The sequence below is a fragment of the Strongylocentrotus purpuratus genome, unplaced genomic scaffold, assembly GCF_000002235.5.
Source record: "Strongylocentrotus purpuratus isolate Spur 01 unplaced genomic scaffold, Spur_5.0 spur5_scaffold_1, whole genome shotgun sequence".
In the NCBI taxonomy this organism is placed as follows: Eukaryota; Metazoa; Echinodermata; class Echinoidea; order Camarodonta; family Strongylocentrotidae; genus Strongylocentrotus; species Strongylocentrotus purpuratus.
In genome coordinates, this window is record NW_022145594.1 from 30,186,523 (window position 1) to 30,207,798 (window position 21,276).

Below are 21,276 nucleotides of genomic sequence, written 5' to 3' on the forward strand. Positions count from 1 at the left end.
TTTCCATATGTTTTGTACACAAATCACAAAAATGAGCGATTTTCGGGCTGACATGCAAAGACAAAATGACACGTGACTTCATAATGGTAGGTTTGATTTTCAAAAAATTTCTTTCAAAAGATGCGCAAGACTCGAAAAGAAAAAAGTCACAAAATTTCAGTGCAAGATTTTCTTGCGTTAAAAAATTATCGCGTAAAATGTCGAGGGGGGGGGGGCTTCTAAAGCCCCCCCCGGGCTAAATAGGGTTAACACTGGTAGATGGAGGGGGAGCAGGAATTTTGTAAACATATGGTCAGAGACCGCATCAATGAAAGGGTCTTGTTGGGGCTAGTATTTATTTGCACAGAGTAGTTTTCCCAATATTAGTCCTTTGTATACTTTTATAAGTTAAATCAGACAGTGAGAAGTCAGAATGTGTATTATTTATATGTTTTAAAATACTTAGTACCTTCGGGTGATTTTTATGTACATTATAGTAAGATCAAAAGTGCATGAAAATATAAGGCCTTTGTCAAGAGTCAGGGATAGACAGTCCAATAGGATATGACCATACTGAAGATTCAGGTAAGAGGAAGATCAGGAATTCCTGAGCGTAGGAGCGAATTGCAGTGATTCTACTGTATTTTAGAGGTATGTGAATTAAATGCAAATCTTCTCAGTAAAATATTCAGTATAGCACCTTTTCATTGTAATCCAAATATTTAGACCAGCATTGCTAAAGATAATATTCTATTAGAGAGTTTAAAGAATGATAATTTTATTTACAAGCGTAAAAGAATTATGATGATTATAATAATAGATGTTATATTGTACATGAAAGTGGTCTAGCTATAGAACATATACATTCCTTACTATAATTTTCCTTTTTGGTTCGTATTATGTGGCCTGCTATGTTTTAATAATTTGTATGTACTATAGTTCTGTTGAATGAAGACATAATACCATCAAGGCAAGAACAAAATAGCTGAATACCTAGGGGGCAAAACCTTAATTTGGGGGGTTTTGGTCGGGATGTTGTAGGTCGGTCGGTATAAACATGATCAGAGGATCTTCCTGCACAATTTCTAGGTGGACTACCCTGACAATATTTTTCTGGAAAAAAAAAGTCAATAATTAGAAGATAATTTTGTAACAGAACATCATTTTACCATGCATGTGGTATCAATGAAAGAAAATTAAATTATCTACAAGATGATACCACATTCATGATGATTGAATTTATTTTACATAATAATAATAATAATAATAAATAATAGGATAATTATATAGCACCAGTATCCGCCAAGCTCTGACGCTCATGGTGCTTTACGCATATTACCCTGGTCGTAGCCGAGCTGCCAAAGTAACTAGTGCTGAATAATATCAGGTACCCATTTACACCTGGTGGAGTTATTTCTCCATATTTCAATCACTTTTGAAACTGAAGAATTAAAAATATATAGAAAACCTTCCTAATATTAGTTGAATACGATCTGAAAATTACAGGTTCATTGATTTTTATGTAAAAAAATGTACAGCGTAGTAAAGTTCATTTTGGACAATATGCACAGACCAGTTCCTTGATTAAACGTTTAACGTGCGTCGTCATTGCTGCATATCTGTCAGGTTTGCCCTTGCAACTGAAACGTGAATCATCTAATTGCATTCTATCCTTTTTCTTAATGATTGAAGGGACAGTGAACGGTTGGGCTGGGCGATGGGGGAGACACAAGTGGCAGGGGCAATTCATAAATTCCCCCCAAAATTAGTAATTCTGATTTGTAATTAATACAAATTGTGTAAGGTAATTGTAGAATCTTGGTTTTTGTATGACATGGTCAAATAAAACATAGAATCCTGTCTGGATCTACAAATATTTTAATGAAGTTCTATAAATAACTAATCCAGAAAAACAGAATATTCCGGATTATTTGTAAGGGTTGGCAGGTATGTAATATTAGTTGAATATGATCTGAAAATTACAGATGTTTTGCTTTTCATGTAAAAAAAGTTATAGCATAACAAAGTTCATTTTGGACAATATGCAGTTTAGTTCCCTGATAATACATTTAATATGAGTCATCATTGCCGCATACCGTATGTGTCAAGTTTGCAACTGAAACGTGAATGATTAATTGCATTCTTCCCTTTTTCTATAAATGACTAAACAGAGTTGTTAGCAACATCAGAGAGACAGGAAATCAAACATTACAAGTACATTTCAACTAATAGAATGATGAAGAAACTATCAGAAACTTCCTAACCAGCTTGAACCTTTTGGTATGAGGTAGGAATTTCAGTTGCAGGTTTGAGGATGTAGTAAGTTTTGCTAACTCAAATCAGAATATTTTTACTCTTAGCAAACTTTTGGATTATTGATAAAATATTATCTAGCAGCTTATTACAGAATTTCCATATGTAATCATCTGGCATCACTATGGAGCAATCCTGAAGATTCTTCTCAAGGACTCTGTATAACAACATTACCTGATGTAAATATAAGAGAAAGTGAACCAATAAATATATAGTTTCTTATACTAGTTCCACTTTAACACTTGTAGATTAGAATAAACCTTAATATAATGTAGCATAAATTTTGTTCCATCTTGTGTTTTGGATCACAACACTTAAATCGGATTTGCAACCTTTTGTGATGACTTTACATGTTTGTTACATCCAATGCTCCTGTTAATCCAATACTAATATACCTATTACCCCCATCTCAATGTTGTTTTATAATTGATATAGGTATAAGAGGGTGACATTGACCAAAGCAACCTCATACTAGATGAATTTCAGAATTCCTGGGTCTGTCTTTTAAGATCTTACAAGAATTACAAGAAAGAGTGAAAGTGAGGCCTGCTAATGTAAAGTAACATTTCAAAGTTAGGTTTATATGAAATATAAATACAGTGCAACTATTATTCAAATGATACACCCCTCTATATTATAGGTTCCTACAGCAAGATGAGTAACCAGCCAAGAAAACGTGTGGTAGATAGTGCCATGTCCATGAAGCATGTGCCTGCTAAGAAGTCTTCCAAAGATATGAGCACTGACTACACAAAATGCATCATATGCCAACAAGAATCTGTGATAAGCCTATTCTTCATCCAGTTACGTGTGTAACAACAAAATATGAACAAATTTAAGGCTCTTCGCATTCTGGTCGGTCAAAGTTAAACCCTTATGATGTTGTAGATGAGCTGGAAGCTCCTCTTTTCCAGCTCCTGGTCTGTCCACATTCCTCATAGAATCATCCGCGTAAGGTACCGAGACACTCTTGAGGAGCTTGGTGTCGATAAAGGAGATAAATACCGGGCGACCATCTTGAAACATACATTACATGAATACTATATTTTGGTTCTCAATCAAACCAAAGGTTCAGGATTTATATGTGCTTCCACATTACCACTTGGTGACGCACTGAAAAAACTGAGGCGCCTAGAAGGAGATGATATCGAGGGAAAACACCATACACTCCTGCAAGCATCAAAGATTCTTAGAGCAGATTGTGAAGTGTAAGAAAGAGATGTGTGAGAAAAATTCAACTGAGATTTCATTCACATCTGCATACAATATGGTTCCAGACTCACTCACTCTTCAGATGGCCATGCAGACTGAGGACGTTCTGCTTATGTGGCGCCTCGGTAGAATGATCACAACTTCGCAACTGGTGTATGCTCCTAGAGTTTTAGAAACAGGACTTCCGGGCTTTTCCTCATTCCGTGCTGACCTCCATCCACATAGACAGGCTAGAATCATTGGCTATCTTCCTCTGACTTGTCAGGACATCACATGCACGTGGTAACAAATACACAATTATAACTGGAGATCAGGCTACATATGAGCTCGCTGTAGCCATCAGAGACAAGCATCGTAGTGAGTTCAGCAATGTGGTCTTACTGCTGGGTGGCTTTCATCAAGCTCACAACTACATGAAAGCAGTTTGCAGATCTTTAGGGCGGCAGGTGCAGAAGATTTTCTTGTTGCAGCTGGTCTGTGCCAGGAAGGGGCTGCCAAGAAGATGTTTGGTGATAAAGTCGACTACTACCAGGCCATACATGCCCTCAGAATCCTGAGCGAAACTATGTGGCGCCTCAACTAGGAAACATTCTAGACATGATGGGCAGCAGATAGAGAAACAGATCACTGGCAGCCTGAGGTGGAATCTGTCTTGAAAATGCTCTATGAAAAAGACATCACTGCCACTGAAAAGTTGCAAATGCTTCAGAATTCCCATGAACAGTTATCAGCCCTTCAGGAACTTTTCCCAGAATCAATGGTTGATCAACCAACAGCAATCTTCTGGTCCACCTTCCTGATGTTCTGCATAGATTTAACTACTACCAGCGAGAAGCTGACTGGGTAGGACATGTCTGTGAATCATATTGAATGATACCTTACCTCAAAGCAGCAGGGCATTACAAATATGGGCAGCAGTCTCTGCCTCTCTATCTTGATGAGATGAAAAATCTTCCTAAAACAGCCCCTGATGTACATGAAGCACTTATGGCGGGTGCATTTGTTGCAAGGAGAGCAGATGGCAAGCACAATTGTGTTTCTCCTGACATGCTTCTTGAACAGACAAATGCAGATGCCAAGTAAAGAAGAAAGCGGTCATGACGGAATTACACCTAACCCCGCCGCACGGATAAAATGGGTTTAAACAATTAAAACCCATCACATCTGTCTCTGCACAGTAAATATCGATGCTGCATCTTCTTTCACCCAGCCCTAACAATGAATCTGGTGTATGTCGAGTAACAAGGGACACAGAGATGGTCATCAAGGTAATGGTAGCAGTCGATACGAATCCATCCAGTGCAACTACAACATCCCTGATAAATGTGTCAACTGGGCAATGAGCTGATTGCACAGTTTAGGACAACTTGAGCAGTGTTAAACAAATAGGCGTGGAGGCACTGTCTCAATCACTGTCCAGTCTTCAGAAGAAGACAAGTATTATGAAGCTGAACACGTTCCACACACAAAACAAGAAACAAAAGAAGTCTGGGCCCACAAGAGCTAAATCAGGGAAGAGTGATGAAGTAACTGCTCTTCTGCGTATGACACAGATCATTGCTAGTGATGGAGAACTAGAGATTGTTGACTTGGTGAGAACCCCAAGGCAAGGGCCATAACTGACGTTGTATCCAGAGAACTAATCAAGGAGGTATTAGGGCCATCACAACATATATTAACACCTCAGCAAGTGATGACTTCAAGGAGTCTGATCTGGGCAATCTCAGAGCATACAAGTTTTTGAACAAAAGATCTATACTCTCCTAAGGCTCCTCCCCCCCCCCCAAACAGGAGACGCATTTTTTCTTCATGTAAAGAGAGCTGCATGCCCTTGCAACGATTATGAATAAGAGAGCACACATTGCCAAGCCTAAAACCCCACCCTGGACAGAATTTGGGTGGAATCTGGATGATCAGCACGTGCTTCCTGTTCCAAGTACCCATCAAGCCTGGCCCGTTTCAATGAAGAAGGCTATATCATGCGGATGTACTGAAGGGTGCAAGAAGAACTGCTCATGTGCTAAGAAGGAAATACCGTGCTACATAGGGTGCCGCTACCAAGGACTATCAAGCAAATTTAGCAGGATGCAGGACATCGAATACGACATCAGAGCAGCGAAAATCGATGACAGTAGCAGCGACTCAGACAGTGATTAGGAAAGAAAAACAGTAATATCAGAAATAAAGAATATAGGTAGTCGCTTTAAATGTAAATAACTATGATGTACCAGGAAATCGAGTTTGTCGACAAATTGAATAACATTCTTAAATTGCAAGTTCATCTCTTATTTTCATCTCAATTCCCTTTTCAATTAGATATCATCATCATCAGCCATATTGTTATTTACATTTAAAGGAAACCAAAACCTTCATACTAAGTTACTTTTATTGTAAAGTTTAAGATATTTGAAAAATATCAGTGAAAATTTGAACAAAATCGGACAAGGAATAAGGAAGTAAGAGCTTTTTTAAATGACTAGTCACTGGAGGGCGGTGTTCAATTTGATGACATCATCTGTGAACAACTCTCCATGCCTTTTGTACATCAAATTTCATGTTTTTCCTTCTTTCTTGTGATTGAGATAATGTACTCCCCTGAAAGCAATATATAGAATGCAAAATGATATTCTACTTCACATGTTATGAAGTCGGATCAAGAACACAAATAAATACGAAGAAAACAAAAAAATTGTGAAATTTCATGTACAAAAGGCATGGAGAGTTGTTCACAGATGATGTCATCAAATTGAATACCGCCCTCTAGTGACTAGTCATTTCAAAAGGCTCTAACTTTCTTATTCCTTGCCCGATTTTGTTCAAATTTTCACTGATTTAATTCAAATCTTTTAAACTTTACAATAAAAGTAACTTAGTATGAAGGTTTTGGTTTCCTTTAAGCAGGTATGTGCACTGTGATTTTAGCCAAAAAAGCTGTTGGCCTGTGAGTGGCACTTTTAAAAATAAATGTCATATTTGATTCATATTACTTTAGAACATTCTCCAAATTGATTCTTTGACTTCACAAACTTTGGTCCGGAATCCAATATACACTACAGACGGTTGTATAGTCAAAACTAAATTGTAAAAAGAAACCCTGACATGATGCAGAAATTTTAAATTGAGGTTAATGCAACATGTTACGAAAGTAAAATCAGAAAGAAGTTAAGTGAACACTAAATATAATTCAAGACTTGGCAATAAAAACCTTTTCTGATAGGCTTTAAATTATTTGAACACTTTGCATGTATTGACTCCCAATGTGCATTTCCCATTCAATACTCAAGTTTATTATGGTTTATCCCTAAATCAAACATTCAGGGGCAGCAATATCTTGTCATGGCAGGAATGGGGGGGGGGGGGGGAGGAGGTGGGTGGGATATTTAAGGAAGTTTGGCAACTGAAGGGGGAAGGTTTACCCCCCCCCCCCCTCTCCCACTACAATTTTGTATTTTGTTGTGAGAAAATTTTGCGACATCCTCGTGTAAATCTTACTGGGAGGATGCAAAGTGACAGAATGACAAAAACAATACACATTTTAGTTTTTAACTTTTAAATTCCTGACCCAACTTAATTTTTTTTCTACAACTGTAATCACAGTGATTTTTCACATTTTCAAGCAATTGATGTTCTGCGTCTTGACAAAGCGCCCCCTTAGGCTAGACTACGGCATTACAATGTGTTTTTTCACTCACCTTGGACTCGTTTCCTTCTTTAGCAAGAACTGCATAGAAGTCACTGTGCAAGGCAGCTTGAAGTAGTGTAACATCCTTTAGAGAGGGCACAGAGCATATAATCTCCCCCATATCATGTGATATAATTGGTCCAAATTCTCCATTTACTCCAAGATCGATCTAAATCAAAAGCAAAAACAAAAACAAAACAAACGAAAAATTAAAATATGAGAAAGTCAGAGTCCATTGATAAAGTTTAAGACCACCTCAGATTTTGTTGATGCTTCTGTCACTCGGCCTGCATTAAGAAAGTCTCATTGAATGATTACAGAATGGTTACTTAATACAGTGGTCGATATCATCAGAGTAGTGCTACGAAACCTATATGATCCCAAATTTATTTGCAAAGGAAGGCCTGCTATAACATTTTATCTGCAATGCAGCATGGTAAAGGCCATTTTTAAAGGGCCCTAAATTATTCCATCCATCAAAATTAAGGGTTACTCTGAAGTCTGAGCATCAAATGATCAAGAGGACTGGTTGCAGCAAAACTGAGGTGTAGGATGCCATTTCAAGCAGACAGTTTATTTTCCAACCAGAAAAGGGTTGGTAGTCCAATAAAACTAATTCAAATAGTTGACTGTTGATATTTATCATATGCCTATAGTGATGGGTATATGAAATGATACTGCTCAAGTATTATCATAATGTATGTTTCACATCAACCCCCCCCCCTCCCCTCCACTACAACAAAAATGGACAGTCAATAATCATCATTGCAGGTAGTATACCCACTTAAAAATATCATTAGTGTAAATATTGTATTAAAGACATCTCCTTGAAGACTTGTGCAAATTTGTAATGCTTCCTTCTCATCTCTTTCTTTCTCTCTTAAATGTTGTTTTGTGTATAAATTATTTGAAACTTTATTAATTTGATTTTGTATAGTGCTGGGTGCTTTGCCTATTTAATGAGCTATTACATTTCACCTTTGACCTACATACTCAGAAATCGAACTTAGGCTGTACATGTATTTTGATACCATGTACCTTCATATTAAATTTCATTAAATTTGTCTAACATTACTCAAGTTATCGAATGGAAACCAGATTTGCATATTTAATGAGCTATGACCTTTGACCTACATATTCTGAAATTGAACTTAGGCTGTGTTTTGATACCATGAACCTTCATATCAAATTTCATTAAAATCTGTCAAACAATACTAGAGTTATGGATCGGAAACCAGATTTGCATATTTAATGAGCTATGACCTTTGACCTACATACTCTGAAATTGAACTTAGGCTGTGTTTTAATACCATGAACGTTCTTATCAAATTTCATTAAAATCCGTCAAACATTACTAAAGTTATCGATCGGAAACCAGATTGTATTTTTTCGCATATTTAATGAGCTATGACTTTTGACCTTTGGCCTACATACTCCGAAATCAAACTTAGACTGTATTTCGATATCATGTACCTTCATATTAAATTTCATTAAAATCCGTCAAACATTACTAAAGTTATCGATCGGAAACCAGATGTGTAGTTTTTCGCATATTTAATGAGCTATGACCTTTGACCTTTGACCTACATACTCCGAAAACGAAATTAGCCTGTATTTTGATATCATGTACCTTCATATCAAATTTCATTAAAATCCGTCAAACATTACTGAAGTTATCAATCAGAAACCAAATTTGTTACGGACGCACGGACGGACGCACGGACGGACGCACGGAAGGACGCAAGGCAGCGTTACTATAATTAATCTACATCTGCACAGTTCAACTTAAGTTGATGCAGTTAAAAATGATTGAGCATCCCATTTGGCTTTTCATATATAAGTCATTTGTAAAGTCATGCGTAACTTTACGAACAGCTTTATGAAACACCCCCCTGGAGTACTGGTTAAACATGATCTGAAATATTCATATCATGTGAATAATATTGTCAAGCGAGCAAGCACAAAACTATACATGCTCAGAATATTAAACAGATTCAAACTTCCAGCAAATGATCGAATTTGTCTACTGTTCTTACGTTCGGCCCATGGTAGAATACTGTGCCCCTGCTTGGCCCTCTGGGGTAACTGAAAACCAAAGTAATCAGATTGAAAGAATCCCAAAAATGAGCATGCTGCCTTGTGCTTGGACTGCACTTACCAACATGCTCTAAAAGAATTGGAACTGCCCACTCTCAATGAATGACGAGAGAAACTAGCATTGAGTCTTTTCAAAAGATTCGGACCAGCCCATCATCAAACTTTCACCACAGGCTTCCTCCCTTGCGATCAACTTTATATTGTTGATTATTGCAAAATGGACAAACCTATTCCGAAGTCTTTTGTAAAACGGAGCGCTACAAAAGAAGTGCTCTCCTCTACCTCATCATAGGCTCTTGAATTTAAATTTACAGTAAAAAGGGGGGGGGGGGAGAGGGAGCCATAAATAAATCTGTTTTGTGCAATATACTTAGGTAAAACTACCAGCAAAATCCCATGATCCTCAGTTTAATGCGTTTATCTTGTCATTATTGTCAATTATGTAGTGTTAATTAGATTATTATACCATACAGAGGGTATGTGGCACTGTTTTTTAAAACTATGACCAAATAGCTAAATGGCCCTTTGAGAGCCTGAAACTTTACAAAGATAAAGAATTAGAAATCAGTTACAACTTTTTCTTGTAGCATTGACCTAGATTGACCTCCCATAGCTTAATGAAAATTGTTCAACGTTGCTTTATGTGCATGAGGTATCCCTGAACAGCAAATTGTTTACAGAATTTTGTAACAAAATTGACATACCTTTTTGGTTGGAGCCGAAAAAAATATATAGCCACAAACAATATGTTTTTTTTCTATTGATGATTAATGAGCATGAGTGGATCTTAAAGAAAGTTAACAGTAATCTGAATTAACTCGTGTATTTTGATGGAACAGTGCAATTGAAAATGGTGTTTCGGACGTTACATTTTCCGTAAACAATGTAGACCCTCATTTAACCCACTAGAACAATAAACTAATGAGATTGTATATGGTTTGAATAAGCTTATTAGTTACTCCAAGTCATTAAATTAAAAGAAATTATCATTTAATTATAATAGCGCTTATATTAGAAATACACTCAAAACTTGAAAAAGTTGTCTCATTTTCCTTAAACAATTTTGTAACGTCCGAAACAACTTTCAATTTGAAGTAGCAGAAAATATATGAACTGCAGGACCGATCTATCGTAACATTTTAAAACATTTCATGGCGGCTACCCACCAAAAAAAATAAAATTGCAATACATCACTACAATACTATAGTTAAAACCAATTTTCCGTTAACAGTTTTAACGTCCGAAACAAATGTAACGTCCGAAACAAAAAATACCAATTAAATGATGATAATCCATATTTTAGGGTGTCTGGAGTGAATTTATCATTATGAAATAAGTTATTATAAGTCTTAGCACAAGTCAAAACACAAATCAGGTCTTTCAAATCCAATAATTTTGTGTAAGCTCAAGAAGGGTGTTTCGGACGTTACACTATGTGATTGTTAACACATAGTTTGCAAATTTCAACTAATTTTTGATCATATGTGCAAGTTACGATTTCACAATGCACACTCCTGATAAAAACTATTTTGATAGTTTTGTTAAGATTTAAATATAAAAATATGAAGAAAGATGATGCAAAAGATCAAATTTTCTGTATAATATCTAAATTTTCTGCAAAATTGACTTATAAAACATAAAATATTGAAGCCACACTACCATATTTAGTATTGTATTTTATGTAATTTTAAAACATGCTTGTAAAGTGTGAACAATTCAGCCATTGGCTGCTAATCATATTTTGTTTTATATCATGGATAAATAAATATCAAATACCCATTCCTAAAATAAATGCATGTCTGTACATGCCCGTTGGGTTTGCAATTGAAGGGGAAGTCCACCCTGATATTAAGTTGGTTTTAATAAAAGCAGGAGGAGAGAAACAAATTATTGAAAGTTTGAACAATATCTGATTTAAAATAGGAAAATTTTGAATTTTAAATCGTTTTTTAAATAATTTTTTGCTCAAACTGTCACTGACCCGTTTTTTTCTTATTTTCTGCTTCTATTCAAACCAACATAATATCAGGGTGGACATCCCCTTTAAATAATAATACTTATTAATATATGTAAGCTATCAAATTTACATCTTTGTGTACACCGAGTCCAGTGAATATATAACCTGCTATGGTGTGTGCTGTTGTGGATCCGTCTATTGCCAGATGTGACATTCCACCCCTCGCCAAGGCTGCAGTATCTAGGTCCTGACTCTCAAAGGATACATCAACCAACAAATGTACATCCGAGTACTCTTGGATGATACCCTGTACCATGCATTTCATGACATGGTGTGCGATGGTTTTGTCCCGTGACACAGTGAAGTACAGGAGATACCTAAACTCTTCCTTCCTAGGCAGTACTACTTGCTCAATCAGCCTGTTGAATTCATTGTTATCTAATTCAAACAGGGAAGCAAGATGGACCCCAGCCATGTACTCCTGAAAGAGTTTGTGTGGAAAGAAGATAGAAGACTGTAGAGACATACTAGATGACAATTTTTTCTCCTGAGACAACACCCCTACTCTGCAGGCTGTTTCAATGGAGTCCGAGCACTGTTCAAAATCACCTTCTTTGAAAGTAAGGGTGTTTTCTTGTAGCCCGATGAAAGCAACTTTGGCAACTGGTTCCATGAGCTTCTCAATTTGAGAGCGAAAGGCTTGGAAATCTTGGCTGTCTAAATCTGTGATCTCTTTCTGAGCATAATGCACCTTCAAGAATTTAAACATTTCATCAAATATTTGAGAAAAAGTTTGTAATGACTTAAACTTTTCTTGTTTTTCGTCACCAAGTTCTCTCCACATAAGACAGACCATAGCTATGTAGATAGGATACGGGGCCATATTCTTAGATATGATGTCATTGTCTTTGGTTAATTGGATAAGCTGATCTGCTTTGACCCTATCATCTTGAAAGTACTTGTGAATGTAATCCTCCACATTCTCCTTGCTAAAACCTTCCACATGCAGAAAAGTGTACTGTTTGCTCAGACTATCATCCCATCTTATCTCTTTGACCTTCCATGGGCGACTTGTCACCAACACCGGGCAAGTGGCAAGTTCATCGGAACGAAGAATGTCTGTAAGTGGAATTTCACCTCTCTCTGAAGAACTTCCACTTGCCTCTGCACTGTTGACTCTTGGCTGCGAAGTGGCACTTGTTGGGCTTCCTGACTTTGGTTGCATTAACTTTCTCCGCTTATTCTTGTTCATCTTTGATTTTGATCTTGCCTTGGTTTGATCAGCAGACTTTGGCTGGTGACAGTCTGAGTTTGAACCGGCTTTCCTTCGCTGTACAACCTTGCCATCAAACTCATCTAATCCATCAAACGCAATGAATACATCTTTTGGATTTGAACGGATGTACTCAGTGATTTGGCAGGCTGTTGCTGGGTTGCCCTTGGAGAGATACGACTTGACAATCTCACCAATCGTGTATTGTTTGGCTTCACAAAAAGGGACAACAAGTACCCACACAAACTTTTGGAGAGCAGGACTGTCATTTATCCAGTCCCAGGCAATCTTAGCACAGAATGTTGTCTTTCCTGTCCCAGCCTCTCCCTGAACCATGATCCGCTTGGGAAACTCTCCATTGACTTTAAGATCAAAGAGATCACTGTACTCAAGTGGACGCTTACGTTGTCGATATTCCTCTTCCAGGACAAGGTTTGTGTACATGTCGCCAAACTGCACAATGGAAATTGGGATGAGAGGATCAGCTCTGATCTTACAGAGAGTTGTCCGGTATTTGGATCTCAAATCATCTGCACATCTCTTGATCAGGTCAGGAGAAAGTGGTTGGGGCTGTGATCCTGGCAATCTAACAGGTGAACCTTTAAAATTTAATAATACAAGTGTGATAATTTTTTCTGAATATCAAAATGTTTTTTAAAGAATATTCTGAACATATACACATGAACATAAAAACAAATTTCTGATGTATTTTTTGTTTGTCAACTTAACATTTCATTCATTCATGTCTTTGCAGTTTTATTTCTGCACATCCATCATACATGTATACTCTTGTTGATGCATGACATGTCTGTTTGTTTTCTTTTTTTAAGTATCTCAAAAAAATCTGTCTTTAGGTATTAAAGATAAAGTTGAGTTCTGGTCATGCGATTGGATTGTGAAAGAAGCGGTGTGGAATCAATCTGAAAAAGTTGATCATGTAGCATAGAAGTATTGGTGTGTACTGTAAGGTTCTGGAGTCATCAAAATGATATGAAATGTGGCACAGTCGTAGTTAAGTAACAAGCACTGTACACAGAAAGATGTATATGGGACTATATACTCAAACATGTAGCATAAAAATTGGGCTTCGTTTTTTAAGCTGTTACTTGTCCTATTTAGAATATGAAGGCATTTGAAGAGCCATGCTTTTCAGGAAGCATTTTTTCTGTGATGTTCTTCCAGACTTGCATAATCACAATGATAACGCTCACAAATTATTTTTTCACCTCTCCCCAGATCTCAACCTTCTCTTTCAGGTATATATATATATACATATCTATTTATATATATGTAACATGTCAATATCATTAATTTCCATCGCTAACAGTATAGATAATAATGATGAACCTCGTAAACCTTATGAATTATAGCTCAAAGAACAATTCCATTCAATATAGAAAGAACTGAGAGAAATGTAGTTTTCCTTTTGTTTTGTACACAAGAAACAGAAATTCTCCATTTTTGGGGCTGACATAAATAAGGTCACAAAAGATAAAACGATTCTGTAATGGTACAATTTTCAGAAACTTGACAAAAAAATAGTCAGAAAGTGGTTGCATGGGCTTGAAATGCCAAGAAATTTGAATGACAATCCTTGAACAGCTTCATGTAAAACTAATTTCATCATCTCCCTTACACAGCACAAAGTGAGTGGGTCTGTAACCATGTACATGTACTAACGACCACAGCCCACAAGACCGACAATATATGTCTAGCGATCCCTCTGAAAAGTTGTTAGAAGGTCCATGAGACCAACTACCCATGCACTGACAACCCACAAGACTGACATGTTGGTCTCGTAGGTGTTCTGACAACTATTTTTAGGGTTCAACAGACCGGCAGTATCAGTCTTGTGGGATGTTCATCTACTGAGATGTCCTGCTATAAGTAACACTATTTGTACCAAATGAGAAAGTGTCATCAGTCTTTGTTGGCTGCCTGCAAGAGCAATATATTATCAATGACAGTAAAGGCCTTCTTGCAGGCAGCCGACATGATTTCCTTCTTATTCTCACCTGTCCTGTTTGGGACTAGACTGCCAGCGAGTAGTTCATCAGAGAGAGACCCTAAGTCACTATTTTTCAATCCCTCTGCAAGAAGAGCCCTGATGTCTGTACCTGGGGGCTGTTTGTCTCTCCATCTTGTGAACACTGTCATCAATGCATCACTGGTATTTTGGCTCTCTTTCTCGATGTGACCGAGCTCTGCATTTGGGATGTCAAAGTTAATGCCCACCTCTTTGTAGTAGCTAGGATCAATTTGCTTGGACAGCTTAAAGAATTCTCTCTCACTGACAATCCTGTAATTAAAAAAATAGATTTTATCAAGCATATCTTAAATACTAAGTATCTTATAAGTCTTATTGTATTGTAACCCTTACTGTACCCACCTATCTTCATACTTAGTAAGTTTAGTTCAGTTCTTAAAAAGCCTTTGGGCGAAACAGACAACTACAACTACATGGAAGAATAATCTACTCCAGCCTATAAATATGTACACTAGCTCCTACAGCACCTACAGCTTCATGAGCATACATATTTGATTTTATTAAGCTACATGTACTGATAAGATTTATTCAAAGGTATATTGAAGCATACAGGCACAAGGCTTATATCTCATTAAGCAGTGCACTTGGATATGGAAGAAAAATAGGCATGCATGTATGTGGTGTTATGGTTTAATAGTAAGAAAAGTACTTAATATCCCTACTGCTCATTACTGTTGCAATAAAGAAAAGGGAATAAGCTTCAAATACATATAGACTGACCTGTCTGGTCCAGGGTTGGTTTCAACATCACCAGATCTCATCAGGAGAATCATGAGCAGATAGAGAAGGCAGAATCCATCCATGGTGCTAGACGTCCTTCTCATTCGACAGAAACTCAGTCGGCTGGAAAGGTTCATGAATGATAACCCCAGCAAGACATCCTGTAATTGACAAAAAAGGGGATTGATGCAGTTAATTATACAAATTGAAGTGAATTAAATTGAATTGAATTTATTTATTCACCACCATTGAAAACATTGAAACAAAAGATCATTAATATAAACATGACATGAGTTAAAATACATGTTCTACAGCGATATAATATAAAATTAAAAGATAGTTATAAGTAAATTTAGTGTCAAGAGTAAAACAATAAATGACTATTTACAATGAGTAAATTACTCATATTAGTGAATAGTGACATACATGTACGTGTATGTACAATGTACATAAAATGGTTCACTGCTTACACTTTTTCGCCCCTTATCCAAATATTTGCCTCCTGACTTGACTCTTTTGCAATTTAATACTGAATTTTATTCAAAGATAAAAGGGGATGACATGTGAAGATCTAGCTTATATCCAGGAAGGGAAGGGGGGGGGCGGGATGGGTGTCTCCATTTGTGCTGCAGAGAGACAAAATACACATTTAAAGGATTTATGAAATAAAGCTACCGGTAATCAAATATCATATTGAGATTATTTTCATTGTGTATATGGTAGGGTGTAAATACAAAGGAATTCTTGGGGAGCATCCCCCTCCCCCCCCCCCCACCCCCTCCGTGATGTAGTGCAATGTGTTTTTTTCATTGTTGAAATATGTAAATTTTTACAATTCATAGCATCTGATATCACTACGGTCTCTATGTTAACTCCCATTATACACTATTAGTATTTCTTTAATTACACCCTACTCTTACAGTAAGCAGAAAAATCAAGGAGAATAGTGAGTTGAAACAAAAAAGGAAAGTGTGGGAGCTTTTGCATTTTTTAACTTCAAATTGTGCAATCTGATGCATACCTATTGAGGAAATTTGAGCTTAAGATTAATTGTATCTGGGTAAGCGTTTGGGATTTGATCCACCAGAAATTTGGAATATATTTTTCATGAAGAAAATAAATAATTGACAAACTAATATGCACCCTAACACACACACACACACACAAACAAAAATATTATTGTACGTAATGTCGTACACAGTTCCAACATAAACCATATGCCAAATACATACATGTATGATTCAGCAACATACAGCCAAGACCGAGTCACGAGGGAGCAAAGCGACCAAGGGCTGGGGCAGAGCCAGAGGAGGATGGTTTGGGAGGGGGTATCCCCCTCCCGGGCTCCCACGGTTAGGGAGATATTGCATTTATTTACATATAATAATGGTGCATTTTGGTGCTTGTCGTGCCATACCTACCTCAGTGGGAATTATAGAATCTGAGTTACAATGTAACATGTCATGATTCAAAAAGACAAAGAAAAATGGTTACGCTCTCATCAGATGTTTACGGTTCAAACATAATCAAATAATATTTACACAAACATGACACAAATCTGACACTAATATGCCATACTATATTTAAACAAAATTTAATTTGGCGTTTTCCTAACGGTTTTCATAACACTACAGTCCATTGGGGAAAATGAGTCGGTATGGTAAAACCGGTCACTCAAAGATATTTACTTTTTAGAGGCACTTCGTGATCATTTTGATGCGCAATTTTTTTAACACAATGTATCTCAGATTTAGCATTGTTAAACGATGCCTTTAATAAGCTAGTTCGTAATTAGCCACTGGAGTCGTATGACGTCAACGTGTCATAGCTAGGTCACATGAGCATAATATCTCCAAACGCCCACAAGCTTGTGTGCTTAGCGTCTATACCATGGGATGTTGGGAAGAAGGAAACAAATCGTGTGATGCAATAAACTTATGAAGTGCTACTGCGCGGATCGGATTGGAGCGAATGATGGTTTCCTATTTCACGAAAGTGTAGTTTCTGTGTACAACCTTGGCAGCTTGTGGACGAGTGGATAAGTCACCGGACTGTGGATCACAAGGTCCGCGGTTCAAGTCCCACCGCGGCACTAGTGTCCTTTGGCAAGACATTGATCTACATTTGCCACTCTCCACCCAGGTGTTAAATGAGTACCCGGTAGGATGCGAAAGCTAGTGTGCTTAGATTAGCATTGTGCTTGTAAAAATGACGCCTGGCTGGAATGCTCCCCAGGGAGTGGAGAATGTGCATACATTGTGTGCGGGTAAGCCTGAATACGATGACCGGGGTAATAATATATGTATCTGTAAAGCGCTTTGAGAGGGCTTCAGTCCTGAAAAGCGCTATATAAGAACTAGCTATTATTATTATTATTATGATGAAAATCAAAATTCCTTGTCAATACGGAGAAATTAGCTGAAAATACGACTCAATGACTGCGACATTGGGATTGTTTAATGCCACTACTTTATTTGTCTATAACGTAATCTATGATGGCCGACCATTGCCACGTCCTATATATGTATCATGCAGGTGCGCGCGCTCTTAAAATTACCTCATGGGGAACCCCCTCAAATTTAATGGCATTCCGGGTATGCGAATATGCAGTTGTAGGCTAGCGTAGGAATGAATTGAATAGCTGAATGAGAACAAAGACATGTTTGTTGTTGTTGTGACAGTGCAATTGTAAATACAATGCATGACATGAATACATATATATTTGTAATATCACTTCCTCAGGCAAGGTGCCTAGTATAGCGCCATCTATTGCTATTCACTTGATATCAAACACTCAGAAGGCTACATGAACATGGTTGTGCTGAGGTTCAAGAATCCCCTTTTTGCCAGCGCATCAAGGAGATTGAAGTCATAATATTGTCATTAAGTCAGGCAAAGAGGTTAGTTTTCATGTTCTATATTTAATGTATTTCTATGAATTGTCGAAACATAAAGTGTAAATTAGTGTGTGTGTTTTAAACTTCATACTGAGAGATGTTGATGTTAGTATGTAATGTAATACATGCAAGCCTATGCGGTAATGATATATTATGTACATTTGATTTTATATTAAGAACAAGGATAACAGTAAAGAAACTGCTAATAATTTGAAGATATATTATGAGAGTGCTGAAGCACTAAGTAGAGATTTGGAATTTAGTATTGTCTGGTTCATTGTTTAAACAAGCTATAGTGAAGTCTAGTTACACTTGTATTGTGAGTTTGTATTTATGTAAAGCCATAATGCAGATGGACTAGAATAGTGACTGGGATTATGTTAACAGGTTATGAAGATGAGTTTCTCAAAGAGACTGTGTTATTGCTATATTGACGATGCTATGATGTACTTGTATTTATGATTCTTTATCTGTGATTTATCCACAGTTTTCACGGAATGAAACGGAATGAAACAAATGAAATGGTTACTCAAATCATTAAAGCGTTGGTCACAACCCACCGTGCGTGTTTTTAGTCCGTACGGTTTCTGGGGAGGCCACGGCCGTCACGTTTTTCTGAAAACATAGGGAGGGAGTGGCAAAGGTAGGGAGGGAGTACCGGCAACGCACGTCACACGTACTGGGGGTGAATCGGTAGCCCGAACGCAGCCCAAACGCAGCGAAAGTTCCTCGTGCACTAAAAGTGCTACAGTGTGTCTGTGTGCTCCCGAATCCATTCGGAGGCGGTCTCACCACTTGCAAGTACGGCGGGTTGTGACCACCGCATTAAAGCTACAGATTCCCGTAGAAGCCTTTGTTTAGACTTTTTTATTTGATATCGACCGCGCTGCAGTCACAGTTGTAATCGAGTATCTGCTATTGTGGTTATTGGTCACAATCTTAATCAATTTCGTCAAATCTGACTGCCAGTTTTTTATCTGCAATTTTTCCAATAGTTATTATATTCTTCATTATGTTGTAAATTGGAATTTTATTTGTTGTAAACAAATAGGAATTATGTGGTGCAAAGGTGTCCTGCTTCTCCAGCCAATAGGGACTTTTAGATTTGCATGTTGACATAGTAGACTGCTACTTGTGACATCCTTTTATACCGCCAGTGCCTTAAAAGGACGTCGCACGTAGCAGTCCACTATGTCAACATGCAAATCTAAAAGTCCCTAATGACAAATTGTTTCCCTCCTTTCTGAGGGTATCTCTATTACTCATTTGGAGTACCCCCTATAGGGATTCCCATTGAATTGTTTTCCTCCTTTCTGTGGGTATTTCTATTATTCATTTGGAGTACCCCGTATAGGGATTCTCATTGAACTCTCTGGCTTTGCATGAGTGCATTTCTTTTGTGTACGTGCTGGCATCAGCGAATGCTTTTTATGTACTAAGTTCACCCTGATTTAACTTTTTTGTTAAATTTTTGTTATCACTGTTACACAGTCTGTTTATGATAAAAAATCAATGCCGTCCATTTTTTCTTCAATTATCTCAAACCCTTTCAATTATAAGGTATGATATTGAAGTAGACCTAATCCAATTTGTTGCAAAGCAAGCTGACTTGACACATGAAAATTAATAGCTTGGACTTGTTCTCAGTACTCACTCTCACGGAGATCAATGGAGACGAGGGTTGAATAAGACTAGTATATAGTACTTAGTAGAAACCTAAACATTAGCTCAGTGCATTTACACTGTAATTAATAGCTTGGGCTTGTTCTCAGTACTCGCTCTCACGGAGATCAATGGAGACGAGGGTTGAATAAGACTAGTATATAGTACTTAGTAGAAACCTAAACATTAGCTCAGTGCATTTACACTACTACCAAAAATCATTGATTTTTCTCACATTCCGGTATTTCGACACAAAAAAATTTAAGAAAATGAGCTAGGAATAACAAAGTTCTGTATGCTTGCATTTCCATAATTTTATTAAACAAATTTGTTTTCACTGGCTGCCTGCCGTAGCAACAAACAGAATTGACAAAAGACTTAACTCCGTTTCGTTGACGATCAGCCATAGACGAAAAAAAGTTTTAAAGGGATACGCGTCCAGTGTCTTAGATCCTTTAGAAATAATCCTTGATTTTAATAGCTCATGCTCCAATGATATTTATAAACATTTAGGTCAGTCAAGAACTCCATGACTTTTACAAGCCGATCGTCTGTCTGATTATCAAGATATTAATGATTGGAATTACATGTTTTGAAAACCGTTCACTGAACGGTTTTCATAACACTAGAGTCTATTGGGGAAAACGAGTATGGTAAAACCGGTCATTCAAAGATTTTTACTTTTTTGAGGCACTTCTTGATCATTTTGTAGCGCTATTTTTTTTTAGGGCTTCAATATTACACCATATCACAGACACTGGTAACATGTAGGACCGTGTATCTCAGATTTAACATTGTTAAACGATCCCTTTAAGAAAGATATCCCCATACTTACCAGGTGGTAATTTTCTGTGGATACAGCGCGCTACATCGATTTTGGAAACCACTCGTTCGTCCGCATGCACAAGTACTGTATGTGTAGCGTTTATGGGGTGGTGGGAAGCCGGGAACAAATGTGTGTGATGCAATGCAGCGCTCCTGTGCTGATCGGATCAGATCTAGAGCGAATGCGGAATGGTGGTTTCCTATTTCACGAAAGTGTCATTTCTGTCTACAGCCTGGGCATGTAGCTTGGATGATGAAAATCAAGGTTCTACGTCAATAGTGATAAATTAGCTGAAAATACGAAGCAATGGCTGCGACATTGGGATTGTTGCGCACGTAATGCCACCACTTCACTTGTCTATGATGGCCACGGCCACTGCCACATATATCGAGCGAGCGCGCGCGCGCTCTTATAATTACCTCATGGGGAATCCCCATTTTATGGCCTATGTCAATATGCGGTTGTAGTGTAGAAATGAGTTGAATAGATGAATGAGAACAAAGACAGGATTGTTGCAAGCAAGTACTAGTACCTGCGTGTTGTGGTCATTGGTCACAATCTTAATCATTTTCTTCACACCTGACTGCCGGTTTTTATGTGCATTTTCCCCT

General features: G+C 37.4%; 1 protein-coding gene across 1 annotated transcript; it reads right to left on the bottom strand.

Moving 5' to 3' along the window:
• Positions 1-6,987: 6,987 nt before the first annotated feature.
• Positions 6,988-21,027, bottom strand: LOC583752. The gene is made up of 5 exons (XM_030978011.1): positions 20,675-21,027; positions 15,281-15,441; positions 14,529-14,812; positions 11,371-13,112; positions 6,988-7,355 (listed from the first exon to the last, which is right to left on the bottom strand). Exons 2-5 carry the CDS (start codon positions 15,415-15,417, stop codon positions 7,161-7,163), a joined length of 2,358 nt encoding a protein of 785 aa, XP_030833871.1. The 5' UTR covers positions 15,418-15,441; positions 20,675-21,027; the 3' UTR covers positions 6,988-7,160.
• Between the last annotated feature and the right edge of the window lie 249 nt (positions 21,028-21,276).

Bases quoted from the DNA above. Each gene is read 5' to 3' on its own strand.
- LOC583752 (XM_030978011.1), bottom strand. From the start codon at position 15,417: ATGAACCTTTCCAGCCGACTGAGTTTCTGTCGAATGAGAAGGACGTCT. The intron at 14,813-15,280 runs GTCAGTCTATAT...TTTTAATTACAG, and splicing joins ACCAACCCTGGACCAGACAG to GATTGTCAGTGAGAGAGAAT. The intron at 13,113-14,528 runs GTGAGAATAAGA...TAAATTTTAAAG, and splicing joins TCTAGTCCCAAACAGGACAG to GTTCACCTGTTAGATTGCCA.